Below are 15,903 nucleotides of genomic sequence, written 5' to 3'. Positions count from 1 at the left end.
CTCCCAAGCTCCCTCCTTCTCCCAATCTCTCTCTTCCTTCTTCCCACAAGCCTGCCACTCTTTACTCTAACGCCACGGGAGATGGGGGGTGGGAGGAACCACGTAGGCGATCTGTAAATAAGCTAAACCTCACCTTTAATCCCCAGAATTTGCTGAAAGCTACTCCGGGAGCCAGTTACAATGGAATCAAAATGATACCTTCACAGCTCAGGAACCATTTTGCCTCAGTCTACCTTAATCAGAGAGACACCCCACACACAAACACACCCTTTACCTGGACTCTGGTAGGTTCCAGACGGTGGTCCATAGTGTCAGCAGTAATGTTTTCGGGGAGCATCACTGCGTCGCTGGGGGGGATTATACAGGATGGTATGCACACTGCACCTGGGGTAGAAGAGACACAGGATTGGAGACTCACCAATAGATCATTACATTTATGGGCTGCACACTCTGTAGCGCTTTCTTTGGTAACAAGGGATTTAAGTTCTAGGGGGAATGGGGTTTCACCAGTGCTAAGAACTAGGCACTACAGTATGATAGAGGCAGACCCAGGAGAGACCTTCTATTTGCCAGTTCTGGGCATTGGGCTAGAATTCCCTTCCAAAATCCCAACCAATCATGGAAGAATTTATACAGCTATGCTGCCCAGCCCAGAACTGAACTGAAAAGTCAGCGGAAACAAAGTCCAATGTTATGCAGAAGGAAGCATCTAGAAAGTGGTGAAGTGACCTTTGTGCCCTGGTGACTCTATATTGTCCTGCAAGCTCGGCTGGCAGGACACAGGACAGACCCATAAAAATAGGAGTGTCCTGTATATTAGCGATGATCCTACTGTGATTCCTACACTATCTTCAACAAGCCAAACTATGGTCCTCATAATGTCAGAGGCAAAATTCCCATTGACTTGAGTGGAACTGGGATTTGGCCCTAAGGGAATAAAATCTATTGGTTATGCAACTGACTATATAACCTGTAACATTTGGATTTTCTGAAAAACATCCCCACAAATCAGACCTTGCAGTGCAGATCTTTGTTTGAAAATTCTGGAACTAGAGAGCTGTCCATTGTTTATGTCTTCCAGCCTCCCGGGGACTGCAGGAAGGACAGCTGAGCACAGAACAGCACTGTGTTCTGCACAATCAACGGGGTATTAAATGAGGATCTCAGGATGGAATGCAAGTTGGCCACAACTACTGACTTATTGTCCTATGGCAGTACAATAAGACCTGGCTCCTAAGAGCTAAAGGCTAAAAGATTGATTATCTTGAGGCTAAAAGGTTAATTGGAATGAAAAAAAAATCTCAGCCTAATATAAATCACTAGTGTGGAGGCAGCTACACAGGTAAAAAGGTACAGATAATACTCCTGGGGGAATTCTGCGCCACTGCGCAATGCAGAATTTGCATAGAATTAATGTTCTGCACAGAGTTTCCTTTTCTCCCAACAGAATTGGCACTGCAGAGCTGCTGGCCGCCACTAGAGACCTCTGGTCCTGGCAGAGCCCAACTCCCTAGCTTGCAAATAGAAGCCAATGCTGGGGGAAGGAGGATGGAGCTGGAGAGCCCCTGGCAGCTGCAGTTCCCCGCACACCCTGAAGGAAGAAGGCAGCGTGCAGGAAACTCCATACAAGCCCAGGACCCAGCATTAGGCTGTTTCACCCTCTGGATCCCTGGGCTCTGGAGGAGTATGGGGTGCAGGTGTCTGGGCTGGGGGGGGGGCACACAGCTGGGCTTTGGGGGAAAGGGGGTGCGAGTGTCTGGGCAAGGGGGGTGCCTCATGGCTGGGTTCTGGGAGGAGGAGTGCAGGTGTCTGGCCCCCCTAGCTGGGTCTGGTGGGGAGGGAGCGGAGAAACAGAAACTGGGTTGTCATAGGGGTTTCTTTAACTCTCTACTCCTGGGGGGAGGGGGGATTTTGTGGGTGTCTGTATTGTTACAGACAAAGTTGCTGACAGGTATAATTGAAACTGGTGTGGATTATATAGTGTTATTTTGACAAATAAAATATGCAGCATTTTGCAGAATTTTAAAATGTTGTGTGCAGAATTAAAAAAAAAAAATTGGCACAGAATTCCCCCAGGAGTAAGACACAAGATGAACTATCCTTTGAAGGCACTGAACTGTACATGGGACAATCCCACAGGGATCTTTACTGTGATGCTTTAAGGTTAATGCAGCAGCTTTCATTGTTGTACAAATGTTATGACTAATGTCCATTTACATAATGCCACGGATAGAGGCGGTTTACTCTTCCATATACCAGGGCATTCCAAACCAGGGGAGCTTTGGGATGGCTCAGCTTATCTGGTCTGTGTGTTGTTTCTGAAGGCTGGAGGGAATATTTGTGTTTTGGGGGGAGGAGGATATTACTGTTATTCAGTTTATTTTACTGTGATTGCTTTGGGTCTCATTTGTACTGTTATTATATCAACTAACAGCAACTATTATTATTCTGACAATAATACCTAAAGGCCCCAGCTGAGGTCAGGGCTTCATCGTACTAAGCATTGTAGAAACACATCACAAGAGGCCATCCCTGGGCCAGAGAGCTTACAATCTAAATAGACAAGACAGAGGAAGGGTGGGAAGAGAAACTGAGGCAAAGAGAGGTGCAGTCATCTGCGTAAGGTCGCACAGCGAGTCAGCGGCAGAGGTGGGACTAGAACCCAGGTATTCTGAGCATCAGGCCAATGTGTTTTCCACTAGATGGTGCTGCCTCTCTAACATGTTTTGATAAGTTCAGGCAATATCTCAGTGTGTTTGCACCGCTGGGCCTGGATCCACAGACTTAGACTCAGCCTTGCAGTGCCTAACATTTAGGCCACTTGCCACCCGGTGGAATTTACTGCCCCGAGTTAGATGCCCAGGTTCCCTATGCAATGCACGGGGAGAGTTTGGCACCTAAGACAGGGTCCTCAAAAGCCAAGCTGAGCAGGGAGCCCCGTAAGAGAGCTAGCAGGACGTGCTGAGGAGAGGCGTGTGGCCTAAGACCCTCTTGGCTGGAGGCAGGCACCTGTCTCCACTTCTGATTCAGAGCCATGAACCTACTCCTGCAGGTAGGTACCTAAGCCAGGCCAGCCCAGTCTCACAATAAACAGTGGTGGTGGCAGCTGCCTTATGCACTATAGTGCAGTGGCTGGAGCACTGATCCAGGCTGTAGGAGAGCTGGGATCAAATCCCCCCTCTGCCGGATGTGGAGCAGCGACTTGATCCCAGGTCTGCATTTCCCAGCTGAGTGCCCTACCACTGGACTACAGCGTATTCTGGCATAGTCCTCTATCTCTCCCGGGGGAGCTGCTCCACTTGGTAGGAAAATACTTTCAGCAGTCATCAGGCCAGAGAAAGTGAGAACAATTCGACAGCCCAGCAGTTCAGGCAGGCTTCGGAGAGACCCAGGTTCCGGTCCCCGCTCTGATGACTATTTAAAGCATTTCACACAAAGCGGAAAAGCTTCAACCAAAGAGACCTACCCCATATCCCAGTGGGTAGGGCACTCGCCTGGGAGGTTCACATCTGTGATCTGAATCAGGCAGGCTGAGGATTTGACCGTGGGCTGCAGAGTCACAACTGCTGCCATGTTTTATGGGAGGCTTGATCTGGCAGGTATGCTGAGAGGCTGCCTGTGAGCACATCGACAGGATTGGCCCCACAGGTGAAGCAGAGGCGGAATGCCTACTTTGAGAATCCCACCGGGGCTGAGGTGCCCACCAGCTTGGTTCCATCACAATATAGATGACTGTGTGCATACCCACTGATGGAAATGTAGGCACCTAGGGCACTTCCCTGGTGGAAACTTAGGTGGCTAGGAAATTTAGGTACCTAAAGGGTTATGTGATAGCTGAGCAGGGTTTCTGAAGATCTAACTTTTGAATATAGGAGCCTACAGTAGCAGTTTGGTGCCTAAATTCCTTTGTGGATCTAGACCTTGATCTTTTTATTTCTTAAATTTAATAAAGAATTTAAAAAATCAAATTACAGCTATGCAAAATGTTCCTAATGGAGTCTGCAGCCATGGGAAAATGCCTGGGTTTCATCACATGCCCCAAACTCATACCAGGCTTGTCAGAAGTTTTGCTAAACTTAATGGGCCTTTTTCACCAGCCTGGGCCCAGTTTTGATCAAACTTGGGTGATTTACGGTTTTGCACTGAAAACTATGTGGGTTTTGCGTTAACACTCCATTTAGACACAAAGCCAAGTGCAATGTGGCAGCTATGATTGAGTGTTGCTTTAAAGCGGGAGGGATATAAACCCAAGTGGATTTAGACGAAAGAAACAGTTTGCATGGACCCATGAAGAGTAAAATTGCCTAGTTTCACATGCCAGGTAACTCAGGTCATCCCTCTAGGAATTACCACCATCACCACCACAACCACTCACAGTAAAAACAACTGCAAAAGGTGGACGAATACTGCAAACGGCTGTGGTTTGCCTTGCTGACATATTCCTTTGCCTCATGAAACTACACATTCTTATCCCGAAGCCAGCATTAGGATTAAAGCTCTTCTGCTAACATGGCCAGATGTTATGTACATCCATAAACCGCCCAACTGGCTTTATGTGCAGACAGAAGACAAAAAACAAAATGGAACTTGGTCATAAATTTAAATGTTTCTGTAGCAGCAAAAGAGTCAACGTGACCTTTCATTTAGTCCTGTGGGACCGCAATAGACCCAGCTGACTCAACAAACAGCCTGTTCCAAGAGAAGCGGGTTTGGATGAGAAATCAACATCTTTTTTTGCCCGTACCAATGCCATAGCCTTGTTCACACTTGTACTCCACTAAATTCAGCTCTGGAGGCGGAGGGCAATTGCCTTGCAGGTTCTCACACAATTTAAACTCCTCTGTCCATAAGCCTTCTTTAGTGCAAAGGATAGGAACCTAGAAAAGCAAAGAGAGAAGAATCCACATTACTGCACTGTACAACCAGTACAAGACGCTCTGCAATGGCTTTTGTGTCTATTCCCCTTGCTCTAGCCACATGTAGTTATACCAGAAAGTATAACCTGCCTCCCACTGAAGCCCATTTAAATCATATTATCCCTTTCCCCACTAACATCAGTTTCACAAAATGGAGTTTAGGATGACCCTTCTCCCACTGAAATCAAAGGCAAAATTCTCCATCGACTACAGGGAGAGCAGGATGCATGCAGCCTTTTATAAGTTATGCCAAAATGGGGAATCCAATCTATGACGGCCAGTACCAAATGCTTATAAAGCAAACTTTTCCAAATTGCAATCTGATCCCATCACAGGAAATGCGCCACATGTATTTCGATGAGACACTTGCAACAGTCCTTCTGCAAATTGCCCCAGCAGCAGCTGATCAGTGAGCAGCTCCTCTCCTTGAGCAAGCCCCTTGCCAGAGAGTATGTCACAAACCAATCAGGGTTCTGCTAAGCTCTGCTAAAACATTAGTAATGCTCCCAGGGCATGCTTAAAAGGGACTTTTCAACTGCTTCTAACCTTTTAAATGAAAAGTTATTAACCTTTCATTTAAAAACAAGCAGAATTGTTGACAGTACAAATTATTTTCTTCCATGAGTATTACAAGAGTGTGTGACTGTTGCTGGGTGGACTGGCCCTTTTGGGAGAATGAGCTTAGCTCCACTTGTGACCCATTAGCTGACTCCCAGGTGTTGGGTTTTATTGGTCCTCACAGTAACTCAGCCAGAGGTTATGGACCTATTGCAGGAGTGAGTGGGTGAAGTTCTGTGACCTGTGGTGTGCAGGAGATCAGACTAGAGGATCACGATGGTCCCTTCAGGTCTTAAAGTCTATGAGAGCCCATGAAAATCATTGCATCACAAAGACATTGACAACAGACCTGAGATTTCCTACAAGTGAATGGGAGAGAAAGGAATCCCAGGCCAGGTGCTTACAGGCTAACTGCAAAATCCAAATATACCAAAATAAACAGAATCTGCAGAGCAGCTGCCAATGCTACATCTGCATTGGGCTGTCACAGAGTTGGCTGGCCCTCCAAGGGAAGCTGGCCTCAGTGCCACCTGAAATTCATCTCCCAGGGATGGCTTTGAGGCCAGGGATCAGGTGATAGCAGGTTACCTGGCCAACAGATCAAATGTCAGTAAGCATCTCAGTACTTCTGCTCCTTCATGAGCATTCGAGCGAGCAAATTTTCATTTGCAAGAACACTGGCAGAGAGCATTGCAAATACCAGTGCAAAGAAACATTCCTGGGGCTCTGCAATGAAAATGCACTCACACCCATTCTGAAAGGCTCTCCATTAGTTGGATGCCAGATTCAACAAACGATTCTGAATGTCCGCAGACAACGTCGGCTCCTCTTGTTTATTGAGGGCTTGTCCTCACAGCGAGTTAGCACGTGGCAAGCCAGAGTGTGGATCTACAGCGCACTAGCTTGCCGCACACTGACTCGCCGTGTGGATCCTGCTACAGCGCACAAAAAGTTCTATACGGTGCTCTGAAGTGTAGACCAACATCTAGGTCACCCAATTAAGGGACAGACCAGTGCCACATGACTTAGGGAGACAGTCTTTGGGCATCAGTAACAGCTAGGAAATGCTCACCATGACCAATGTGCATATGAATATAGGCGAAAAATTCTTTGCAAAACTATTTGTTGAACTGTAAATGACAAACTAACCTTTAAAATAAATTATGATGGCTTTGCAGATATTTTGTGAACAGAAGAGAGACCTACATTTCTTAAATACCTATTGGGTTGAAGTTGAGCTTGTTGAGTTATTTTATACTGAATAATTCAAGCAGCTTGCAGGTCTTGTTGCCCAGGGCTGGGTAATGCATGGGGCTCAGTTTGGAATGGAACAAAATTAGGATACAAACTTGCCTCCCACTCTCCTACACCAGGAGCCAAGGTACCCCATTTTAGCGTTCTTAACCCATCCGGCCCCTATGGTTTGTGTGCGCACACATGCGCACAACACTTCAACAAAATAAAGCAGCATAGCAAGACGACTGAGGTGTGGATCCTAAAGCTATTGTGCTAAACAGCCAGATAAGTCATGAAGTATTGCTCATTTTCAGCTTTGCTATGGGTTTGTATATTGGTTCATGTCCCCCTTTTACAGGAGACGGATTGGGTCAGTAGCAGAGCATTGTGGTAGATGCTGGTTTCTGATGCAGGCACCAGCGTCTGTCCCAGGTAGGCCAGGATATCCAGGCCAGGTTCTGCTCTAATTCCCAGGAATTGTCTTGATGTCCATTCAAGCCAAGCACAGAAATCCAAACTTCATTTCAGCAAAGCCTTTAAGCATGTACTTAACTTTAAGCACATGCTTAACTCCCCTTCAAACGTCAGTACTTGGCTGAATCAGGGCCTGTTTCAGGTTCTCCTTTACTTTGGCCCCAGTTGCTCACTAAACAAACACACATGAGTTGCACATGGCTAAGTGTTCACATGATTGAGGTCCTAGTTTCTACTGAACTGACAGAGAGAAAAATTCCTCTATCCACCTTCAAGACTCCAGTGTAAATGTCTCTGGCAGGCTCCCAAGGAAATCCCACCCTAGATGCTGATTGCACCAAGTACACCAAATAAATTCAGAACTAGGGCACGGAATATCCTTTGCAACGCATCTCGTTAGCCAGCCACGCTGCTTTCAGGCCAGCTCAAAGCCATACCCAAACAAGGTTGCCGGGGTGTCCTCCAGCTGGCTTGCTGTGCTCTTGCATTCCCCCTTAAAGAAGTAATTCTTACCCTTTTGCTCTGCGGGTTGCAGCTGAGCACGCATTGGGTGTCCAGCTCAAAGCCATGGGTGCAGTTGTACATTCCCTCAAAGACAGGAGGGGGCGGCTCACACAGCACTGGGACGCAGCTGCCTTCCTCCCAGACTCCACTTTCCAGGCAGTGGATCTTCAATAACTTTCTGGGGAACACACGCACAAGACAGTTACTGTACCGCACACCCAAAGCACAACCCCAAAGCCGCAAATGCTCACCTATGAAAGGAGGCGCTGTTAGTTCTGTAGCTTCAGCTTACGCCTTTTCCCCTGGACTACAGGAAGTTCACAGTAAGCTCCTGGCTGGAACGATGTTCAGATCCACAACACCTGCTGATCAAGTGCAGTGGGGGCCAGGAGAAGGGAAAGGGAGAGGAGGGGAGTGGAGAAGAGAGCAACAATACCTCCTGCAAGCAAATGTGAGTGGATGTTTGGAAGCTTTTGTTACTAGGATTGCAAATAATAATCAATATTGAATGACACATAGTTCTGCACATAGAGCTGCCTAGGTCTGAGCATAGAATCAGAGAAACGACATTAAGGCCTCCATTCAGCAAAGCACTGAAACCTCTGCTTTAGCCCCAGGGTTTAATCACGCGCTGAAAGTTAAGCACATACTTAGGTGATTTGCTGGATCGGGCTCCAACTCATTTAGGCCCCACTTCAGCAACACACAATCACATGCTTAAATCCATCCCAGTTCAGCAAAACTCTTACCTCTCAGCATGTGCTGAACTCGCCTTGATTTCAGCATGAGTTCGCTGTGTTGCTTAATCAGAACCTTAATTATCCAGGCCTTTCCCTATGTAGCACTGCTTCCTACAGCACATTTCCCAGTGCTTTGCCCAGTACAGATTTAAATGTCCAAAGTCGTGGTGCTTCCTTCACTTAAATTGAGAGATTAGGCCAGTTTAACAGATCTCACTATCAGGAAACTTCTCCTTCTCTAGTTGAATTTTTCCATTCCTCAATTTCATCCCGTTGCCCCCTCCCAGCTATTTCCCCTTGTGCCACCCTAACAATTCTTCCCCCTTCATGCTTCTCAAACCCTTCTGATATGTGCACTCCATCTCCGTGCCCTATCCCGCAGCCAAGCGATATATACTTAGCCCATTCAAATGTACCTCATCAGTAAATCCCCCTGGCCTCTTTATCATTTTTGTGGCTCTCCTCTGTACTCCATCCAATTTGTAAATATCTTTCTGGTATAGAAATTGCCATACCAGAACAGACCCATATCAGCTTGTATTGCTAAAACAATATAACATTTAAATCCTTGCCAAAAAAATAATGAAAAAGAAAAATGTACAGAACAACAGTCCATTTACTCAAGTATTCTACTACTGGCAACCATCTACATACCACATACTTCACAGGAAGGCATAAAAACCCCACGATGCATTGGGACAACTGAGCAGTACTCATATCATGGGGGAGAAAAGTCTTTGTGACTCCAGCCACGAATGAGTTTACACCCCTTGATGCATTAGGATTGGTAGCTCTGGTGAGTTTTACCCTAGCTAATATAATTGCAGACAGGATCTTTATTAAATCCAATGTTTAATTATTCCTGGCTGACCCTGCTCTGCAATCTTTTGACCGCTTGTAAATTTCCCAGATTTTTTACTGGTCATACTTCTTTACTGTTAGACTTTTCTACAAGTTTAATGATGATTTTCATTGTCCAGGACCGATCCCCCACTTTTTCCTTCTCCGCCCCTCACCTCCAGCAGACACAGTCCTAGGAGGCAGCAGCTAAAAGTTTCTAGGACACAATAGGCAGCCAGCCAGCTAGTTTTAATTTCTGTGCACATCTTTAGTGTGATTATAGGATCTGAAAAGCAGGGGAGCCATTGTGTGTGGCAGAAATAGGGGCAGGAGACAAAAGGTCGAATCAGCACCTTACACTCCAGCTCAGATAAGGGGCAGTGCATAGCCGCTTTCCATCAGTTGCAGTGCAGGGACTAAATTGTGCCTCTGAGGCCTTGCCTACACTAGGAAGTTTTACTGGCAAAAGTCTTGCCACTGATATAGTGATTTCAGCAGGTTGCATTCCTATTTGGCTGCCCTCATCAGAGCAGTGTGTCCTCACAGCATCAGGTTGCACTGGCAAAAGGTGATGCTAGGTTTTGTATCAGCAAAAGAGCTACGGAGAGTCAGTCTGGCCCATTCTGTATGCCTCTTGCATAATGCTTCGTGTGGCATGACCTTACAGCTACAATCTAGCCCTGTTTTTCTACTATAGCGTTTCAGCAAGTGGCAGTGTCTCATAGGGGAACTAAAGTTGGTTGTAGTATAAATAAATCCTGTGAGAAAAGCTATGAAGGGGCTTCATAAACTGGGCCTCAATCATTCAGCAATGTCCTTTAAACAAGCATCCCTTTGGGCTTGGACAGAGACGTGATACACTCACTAGACAAACACCTGGGAATAACTGATCCAGCCACTGTATGTCACTGTTGCTCTTCAAAAATGCATCCAAGGGCCCTTCAGCAGAAGCAAGGTAACTCCATAAGGAGAGAGCCAGAGGTCTTGTCAATATGGTGAGTTGCTGCTCAGCAACCCAAGGTGTGACTCTGCAGTGCTGAAGTCACGCTCTGGCCTATGGCGCAGTAACTCGCCATGTAGACCCGCCCTTAGTATCGAAAGGGCTGGGAGCCTGCAACATGCCTAAGGAATGTTGGATTTGCACAGGTGTCCTGTGTGGTGAGTGAGATCCTTACTCATCACTCACCTTCTCGCTTTGATGTGGTGTTAGAATTAACACACTGGGGCTTCCAGCTGCCTGCCAGTCTGCCCAAGCCACACAGGGGAAAATCACGCTTTGTCAGACGGAACCGGGAGGGGGAATGGAGCTGGTTGCAAACACTGCAGCTCTCTGCCCGCTGGATCTGAACTACATCTGCCATAAATTACTAATGCAGGGGCTTATCAGGAGCATGCCGACTTTCCTCCTAAGCAGTGGAATATTCCAGGGATAGGAAAGACTTTGGCACTGGATGCACCCCACCCCACCCCACCCACTGCCAATGTGAAAAAGGCACATCCTTCGAATCCTAAACAATAACTCATATCTTCGGGGACCCGCCCAAGGCAAATCTCCCATTTCAGGCTACTTCCCAATAGGGTTGTCCTTCCCTGACCCCGAGGTAGAAGGTGGCAGCTATACCAGTGCTGATACTGCTGACCCAGGAATGCTAAGCAGCCTGTTACCAGAAAGGTGCTGGGAGGGAGAGGTGGGGGGAAAGACTTTTAAAACCCATAGTCCTAAACTTTGCTGTGCAAGAAAAACACCTTGATTCCTTCTGATCTCGGAGAGCGACATTTACTTAGGATTAGCAGGGGAACCCGGAGCCCAAGGAAAATAAAATCAAAAATCAAGTGTTTCAAGCAGATGTTTAATGGGCAGAAGGTGAAGGCCGCAGGGAAGACTTATGAGGCCTGCAGGAGCTGCGTTTGATGTGAAAGGCATGAATGTCGGTCTCTAAAGCTCCACGAACCATGCAGCAGGGAGTTTGGCTAGCGCCCAGATGTGTATTAGAGTGGCCAGGACTTGGAGCAGAGGATCCACTGCACGGAGGCCAAGAGGGACTGCTGTAAATCAGCCGAAAGCTCACATTATCTGCCAATGGCAGGAGATTCAAAGATTCCAAGTCTAAAAGGAGAGGGGGGGTTGCTTATTGGTAAACTAAAAGACAGAAAAGCTGGGTCACTGGATTTCTGCCTCTCTCCCCTTGTAATGGTAGAGGGACAAAAAAAAAAAAAAAAAAAAAAAAAACACAACCACCCAGCCCCAAGCTAATGGGGTGTAAATCTTTACTGGTGCTATTAGAGATGTAAATACATGGGAGTCCATTTGTCAGCCTATGTTTTCTTTCCCCTGCTTTATGGCAGGACATTTGTATTTTGTCTGGGATGGGGAATCTATGGCTTAAGAGCTAAAGCCCATGCTCATACCCAGCTAATGTAAGATGGCCCTGTGCCCTGGTGCACTCGGATGGCTCCTGGACTAGTCTGTCCTTGTTTGCCCACTGTGGCCTTTCTGAAGTGCTTCCAGCCCCTATCCTGCTAACTCTTTCCATTTCATTTTCCCCACATCCACCTTTCTTCCCCTTTCATGGTCTACTTCAGTCCCCTGTAGTATTTGGACAACACAGGGAGCTGGAGACATCAGATGTCCCACTTGAAGGGGTGCAGTTCATTACTGTCTGGATTTCCTGGGCCTTCTCAGGGCTGCGTTGAATGCAAATCATTCTTTGGCCAGTGCCTCAAATGCTCACCCACCCATCTGCTGCTCAGCCGCTCTGGCATCTTATATCTACCCTACTGAAGAGTGAGGGGACGGCTCCAGTGTCAGCGCCTGTGGTGGACGGAAGCAACAGAGACTGGAGACAGGCAGGGGCTGAAAGGAATTTAGGCTGAGGCTGTCTAAGGCACCTAGAGGATTTGGAAGTTCGGTTCTCATTAGTTTTATTCCCGTAGGCAGCTTTGCAAATCCCATTCCAAGTGAATAGACCTTCCTTCACGCTGTCCTTGAAATCAGCCAGCGGAATGAATTCCTGTGCAGCAGAGGATACACTTATCACAGAAATCACACAGGGTTCTGGCCCTTCCACTCCAAAAAACACAGGCCACCACCCCTTAAGCTATAGGAAAACGTCCAGAGCTGGCAGAAACAGTAGGGCCATTATCCTCTCTTGGCTCAGTCACTGGGGTCAACATCAGACACTTATGCATGCCAATAATGGCAAGGCATTACACCGGAAGCTATGGCTGGCGCAGGATTGGGCTGTCCGCCTCCTAAGCGGGACAGGCTGCCATGAGCATATAACCCTAGTGTGCCATGCTTTGCACTCACTGTTCATTCTCCTCCAGGACGTTTACTCTCATCTACAAAATCCCAAATGGTTCAGGGCCCAGTTACCTGAGAACCCACCACTCCCACTCTGCCTTGTTATGGTGGCTGTTAAGATGGGCTGGGATGCCACTGATGCTGGCTCCTGGGATAGAGCTCTCCTTCGCAGTGGCCTCCTGCCCATGGACCTGTTATTCTCTAAGCCTGGTGGCCTTCACAGCATCGTGGCAGTGTTCTCTCTTTAGAGCAGGCTTTGGCAGTGAGGAGAAGGCCTCTGGAAGTGTGTATTTGTTTAGGAATCTTCCTCTCATCCCCCAAGCAACAGGAGACTTCAGAGGCTCGTATTTAAGTACCAACGTCGTTGAGGGGCCTGGATGGCCCAAAGAAACCATTTTCAAGGGAGACCCAACCAAATTATGAGGATTCCTAAGTAGGCCTCATCCAGATGGGACACAATGAGACCCATCTCCTGCATCCAATCATCACAATCTCAAGAAATATTATCCCCCAGCCAGGATGCTTCTAATCTCCCCGCTCACGATCCTCAGTCACGCCATTCCAGAGTCCCTTGCAATTAAATGGTAGCAATCGTTACATAGACCTTTAACTGTACGCTCACAATCTCCTAAGGGATTCCTTGTCAATAAACATCTCTAAGGGTCGTCTAACTACTTGGAGCAACTCTTGAATAGCCTTTTCTATCAGACAAAGAATTTCCTTGTACATCCCGCCCCTCCACCAAGGGAATGAGAAATGTCTTTAAATTAAGGTCATTGGGGCTCTCAACTCTTCCTTATTAGAGCAGAAACCTACAAAAGTTGGGAAGTTCAGAATGAGCGTTGATAGCCCAGCCTAGATTCCCCATGTGCTTCATGTAGCAATCCAATCATTGTTACCTAATTGCATTCCACCTTTATGTAATCAGCCCATGGCGGTGTTTGTTAGGGAATTAGAGGGGATTGTATCAGGAGATGAGGCGGCAGAATTTGTGTACATATTTAAAAACAAATCTTTGTGTAATTGCTTTCCCACTGGTAAAAATCAATTAAAACCAAACAAAGCAGAGGGAATTCCAACCCAGCTGGAACGCCAGTCCCAGAATGTTCAATCTGGGGGAATGACTACGCAGCGACAATCAGGGGAATGGCACTGGGGCTGAGGGATGGGGAGGAGGGAGGCAGCATCCCACACATCCGGCAATGTGCAAGGATACGGATAGCTTCTGAAGCCACTCAAACAACATAGGTCTGAGAGTTTGACATGCGCACTTGTGATCTTGCATCTGCTTAGGAAGGATTGGGAAAAAAGGAGCAGAAAGAGGGAGGAAGGCTGGCCTTGTAGTTAAGATACTGGACTGGGACGGAGTATATCTGAGATCATTTCCTAGCTTGGCCACAGACTCCCTGTGTGACCTTGGATAAGTTGCTTCAGGCCAGATTTTTAAAGGTATTTAGGTGCCTAAAGAGGCAGATAGATGCCTAGTGAGATTTTCAAAAGCATCTAGGCACCAAAATACCTTTAAAAACCTAGCACTTCCTCCCTCCGCCTGGCTTTCCCACAGGGAAAAGGAGGGTAATGATACTGCCTTCCTCCGTCTTTTGTCTACTTGCATGATCCCCTCTTTGGGGCAGGGACTGTTTCTTAATGTTTCCATACAGCACCTAGCACAATAGGGGCCCTGATCCTCATTGGGGGCTTAGGAGCTACTGTCAGTCATAATCTGTTTAACTAGCAGGGTGAAAAATGGATTAGAGACAAAATGTCTAACAAAAGCATCACTGCAGAAATATACCATCTAAAAAGCATCTATTTGCACAAGCTGAGCTATGGAGGGAAGGTGGGTTCTCTCATCCTTACACAGCACAGGGTTCCCTATAGCTAGAGCAACATGCTTTATTGTAAATGAATCAACATGGGGAAGAAAATAACTCCGGGCCTCACTAAGATCACTGTGCACCACTAGAACAGCAGAGAGTCACCTTCAGGGCATTTCACGCCAAGTCCTCCAGACAGAAGGGGGAAGAGTTCGGGTGCAATGTGCTCTGCTCATCTCCAGCCAGCAGAACTAACCAAACCTGTGGCTTCTCTGACTAGCGCTGGGGTTCAGCCCCTGGTTGCCCTAGGACTGGGGGATACATTGAAGTAGCCAAAGGCCACCTTTAACCCCTCCCAGGTTTATATTTCACAGGAGGAAGGTTTGTGAACACCGACCAGTTTTGTGAACCCAAAGAGAGCTTGATAGATTTGCAAAAACCTTCAACTGCCCATAGTCTGTCCAGGAGCAATGAAGGGAAAGCCCCTTAACAGCTGGGTCAGTGCATTTGCCAGATTTGACAGGCTGGAGAGTGCATAAAAAAATAAAGTCTGCACACTTATATTGGGCACGTAAGTTATGGTGTTCCACTGATTCCAGATGCTTTATAAATATAATTAACTAATCAGTAAACTCTTAAGTAAACATGTGTAAACCAAGATTTAATCACACATCAACAGTTACTCATCCGGGGAATGACTCCCACTGAGCTCAATGGGCTTTGGATCAGGCCCTCACTGTATTTGTTAACACAGATGTTAATCAGGGACCATCTTTTTCTTCTGGGTTTGTACAGTGCCCAGCACAAAGAGATGCTGGGCCAGGACTTGGGCTCCTACATGCTACAGCAATGCACACAAATACTCAGACTACAACCCTGAAATTCACTCTAGTTTACACAATTTTAATTGCTGAGAAAGCCTTGATTTGCAATGCCGTCTCAGTCCCATGTGCCTATCATCATGCATGACAATAATGACTGCACTTCTGTCTGGCTCCTCACCGTGCCAGGAACCCTGACAGTACTTGACAAAGGTGTGTGCAGTGATCACTTAATCCGTTATGGGGCGGGGGGGGAATGACAACCATTTCACAGTGCACAGCAGCACTACACCACGGCTCGGGAGAGCCAGGGAAGAAGAAAGCTGCATCCAGTTAAAACTGAAAGGGGAGATTAAATAATCAGAAGGTAATAACCTGATTTGGAATTGGGCCAAGCCCCTGGGGACTGCACAAACACCAGCTCGGAATCTCTAATAACCATAACCAGCTGGGCCCCAATGTGTTTCACCCCAAAAGACACTGCAGCACCCTCTAGCACAATGGGAGGGTATTGGCTCAGTACAGAGATCAGTGCCCCCGTCTCACCAGCACCATCTCCTGCAGAGGAAAAAGCGTTTTCCAACTGCAATGTAATTACCCGATTGAAATTTTGCCAGGACACTTGGGTTAACATCTCTGTCCCCACAGAAAATCACCACAAGGTCTTTCGTGCCCACGAGCAGTGAAGAGCAA

At 47.1% G+C, this 15,903-nt stretch overlaps 1 protein-coding gene across 2 annotated transcripts in view; it reads right to left on the bottom strand.

Moving 5' to 3' along the window:
• Nucleotides 1-15,903, bottom strand: part of PAPPA2 (pappalysin 2) — a 172,939-nt gene that overhangs the window by 44,750 nt on the left and 112,286 nt on the right. For both annotated transcript variants that reach the window (XM_034779976.1, XM_034779977.1), the window contains exons 17-19: nucleotides 7,698-7,866; nucleotides 4,745-4,877; nucleotides 275-384 (exon numbers count right to left, since the gene is read on the bottom strand). In XM_034779976.1, coding sequence (XP_034635867.1) covers nucleotides 275-384; nucleotides 4,745-4,877; nucleotides 7,698-7,866 — 412 coding nt within the window. The remainder of the gene's footprint in view (nucleotides 1-274; nucleotides 385-4,744; nucleotides 4,878-7,697; nucleotides 7,867-15,903) is intronic.

This window comes from Trachemys scripta, chromosome 8 (assembly GCF_013100865.1).
Source record: "Trachemys scripta elegans isolate TJP31775 chromosome 8, CAS_Tse_1.0, whole genome shotgun sequence".
NCBI lineage: Eukaryota > Metazoa > Chordata > Testudines > Emydidae > Trachemys > Trachemys scripta.
Note: the sequence above shows the minus strand (reverse complement) of the source record. Positions and strands in the feature narration are given on the sequence as shown.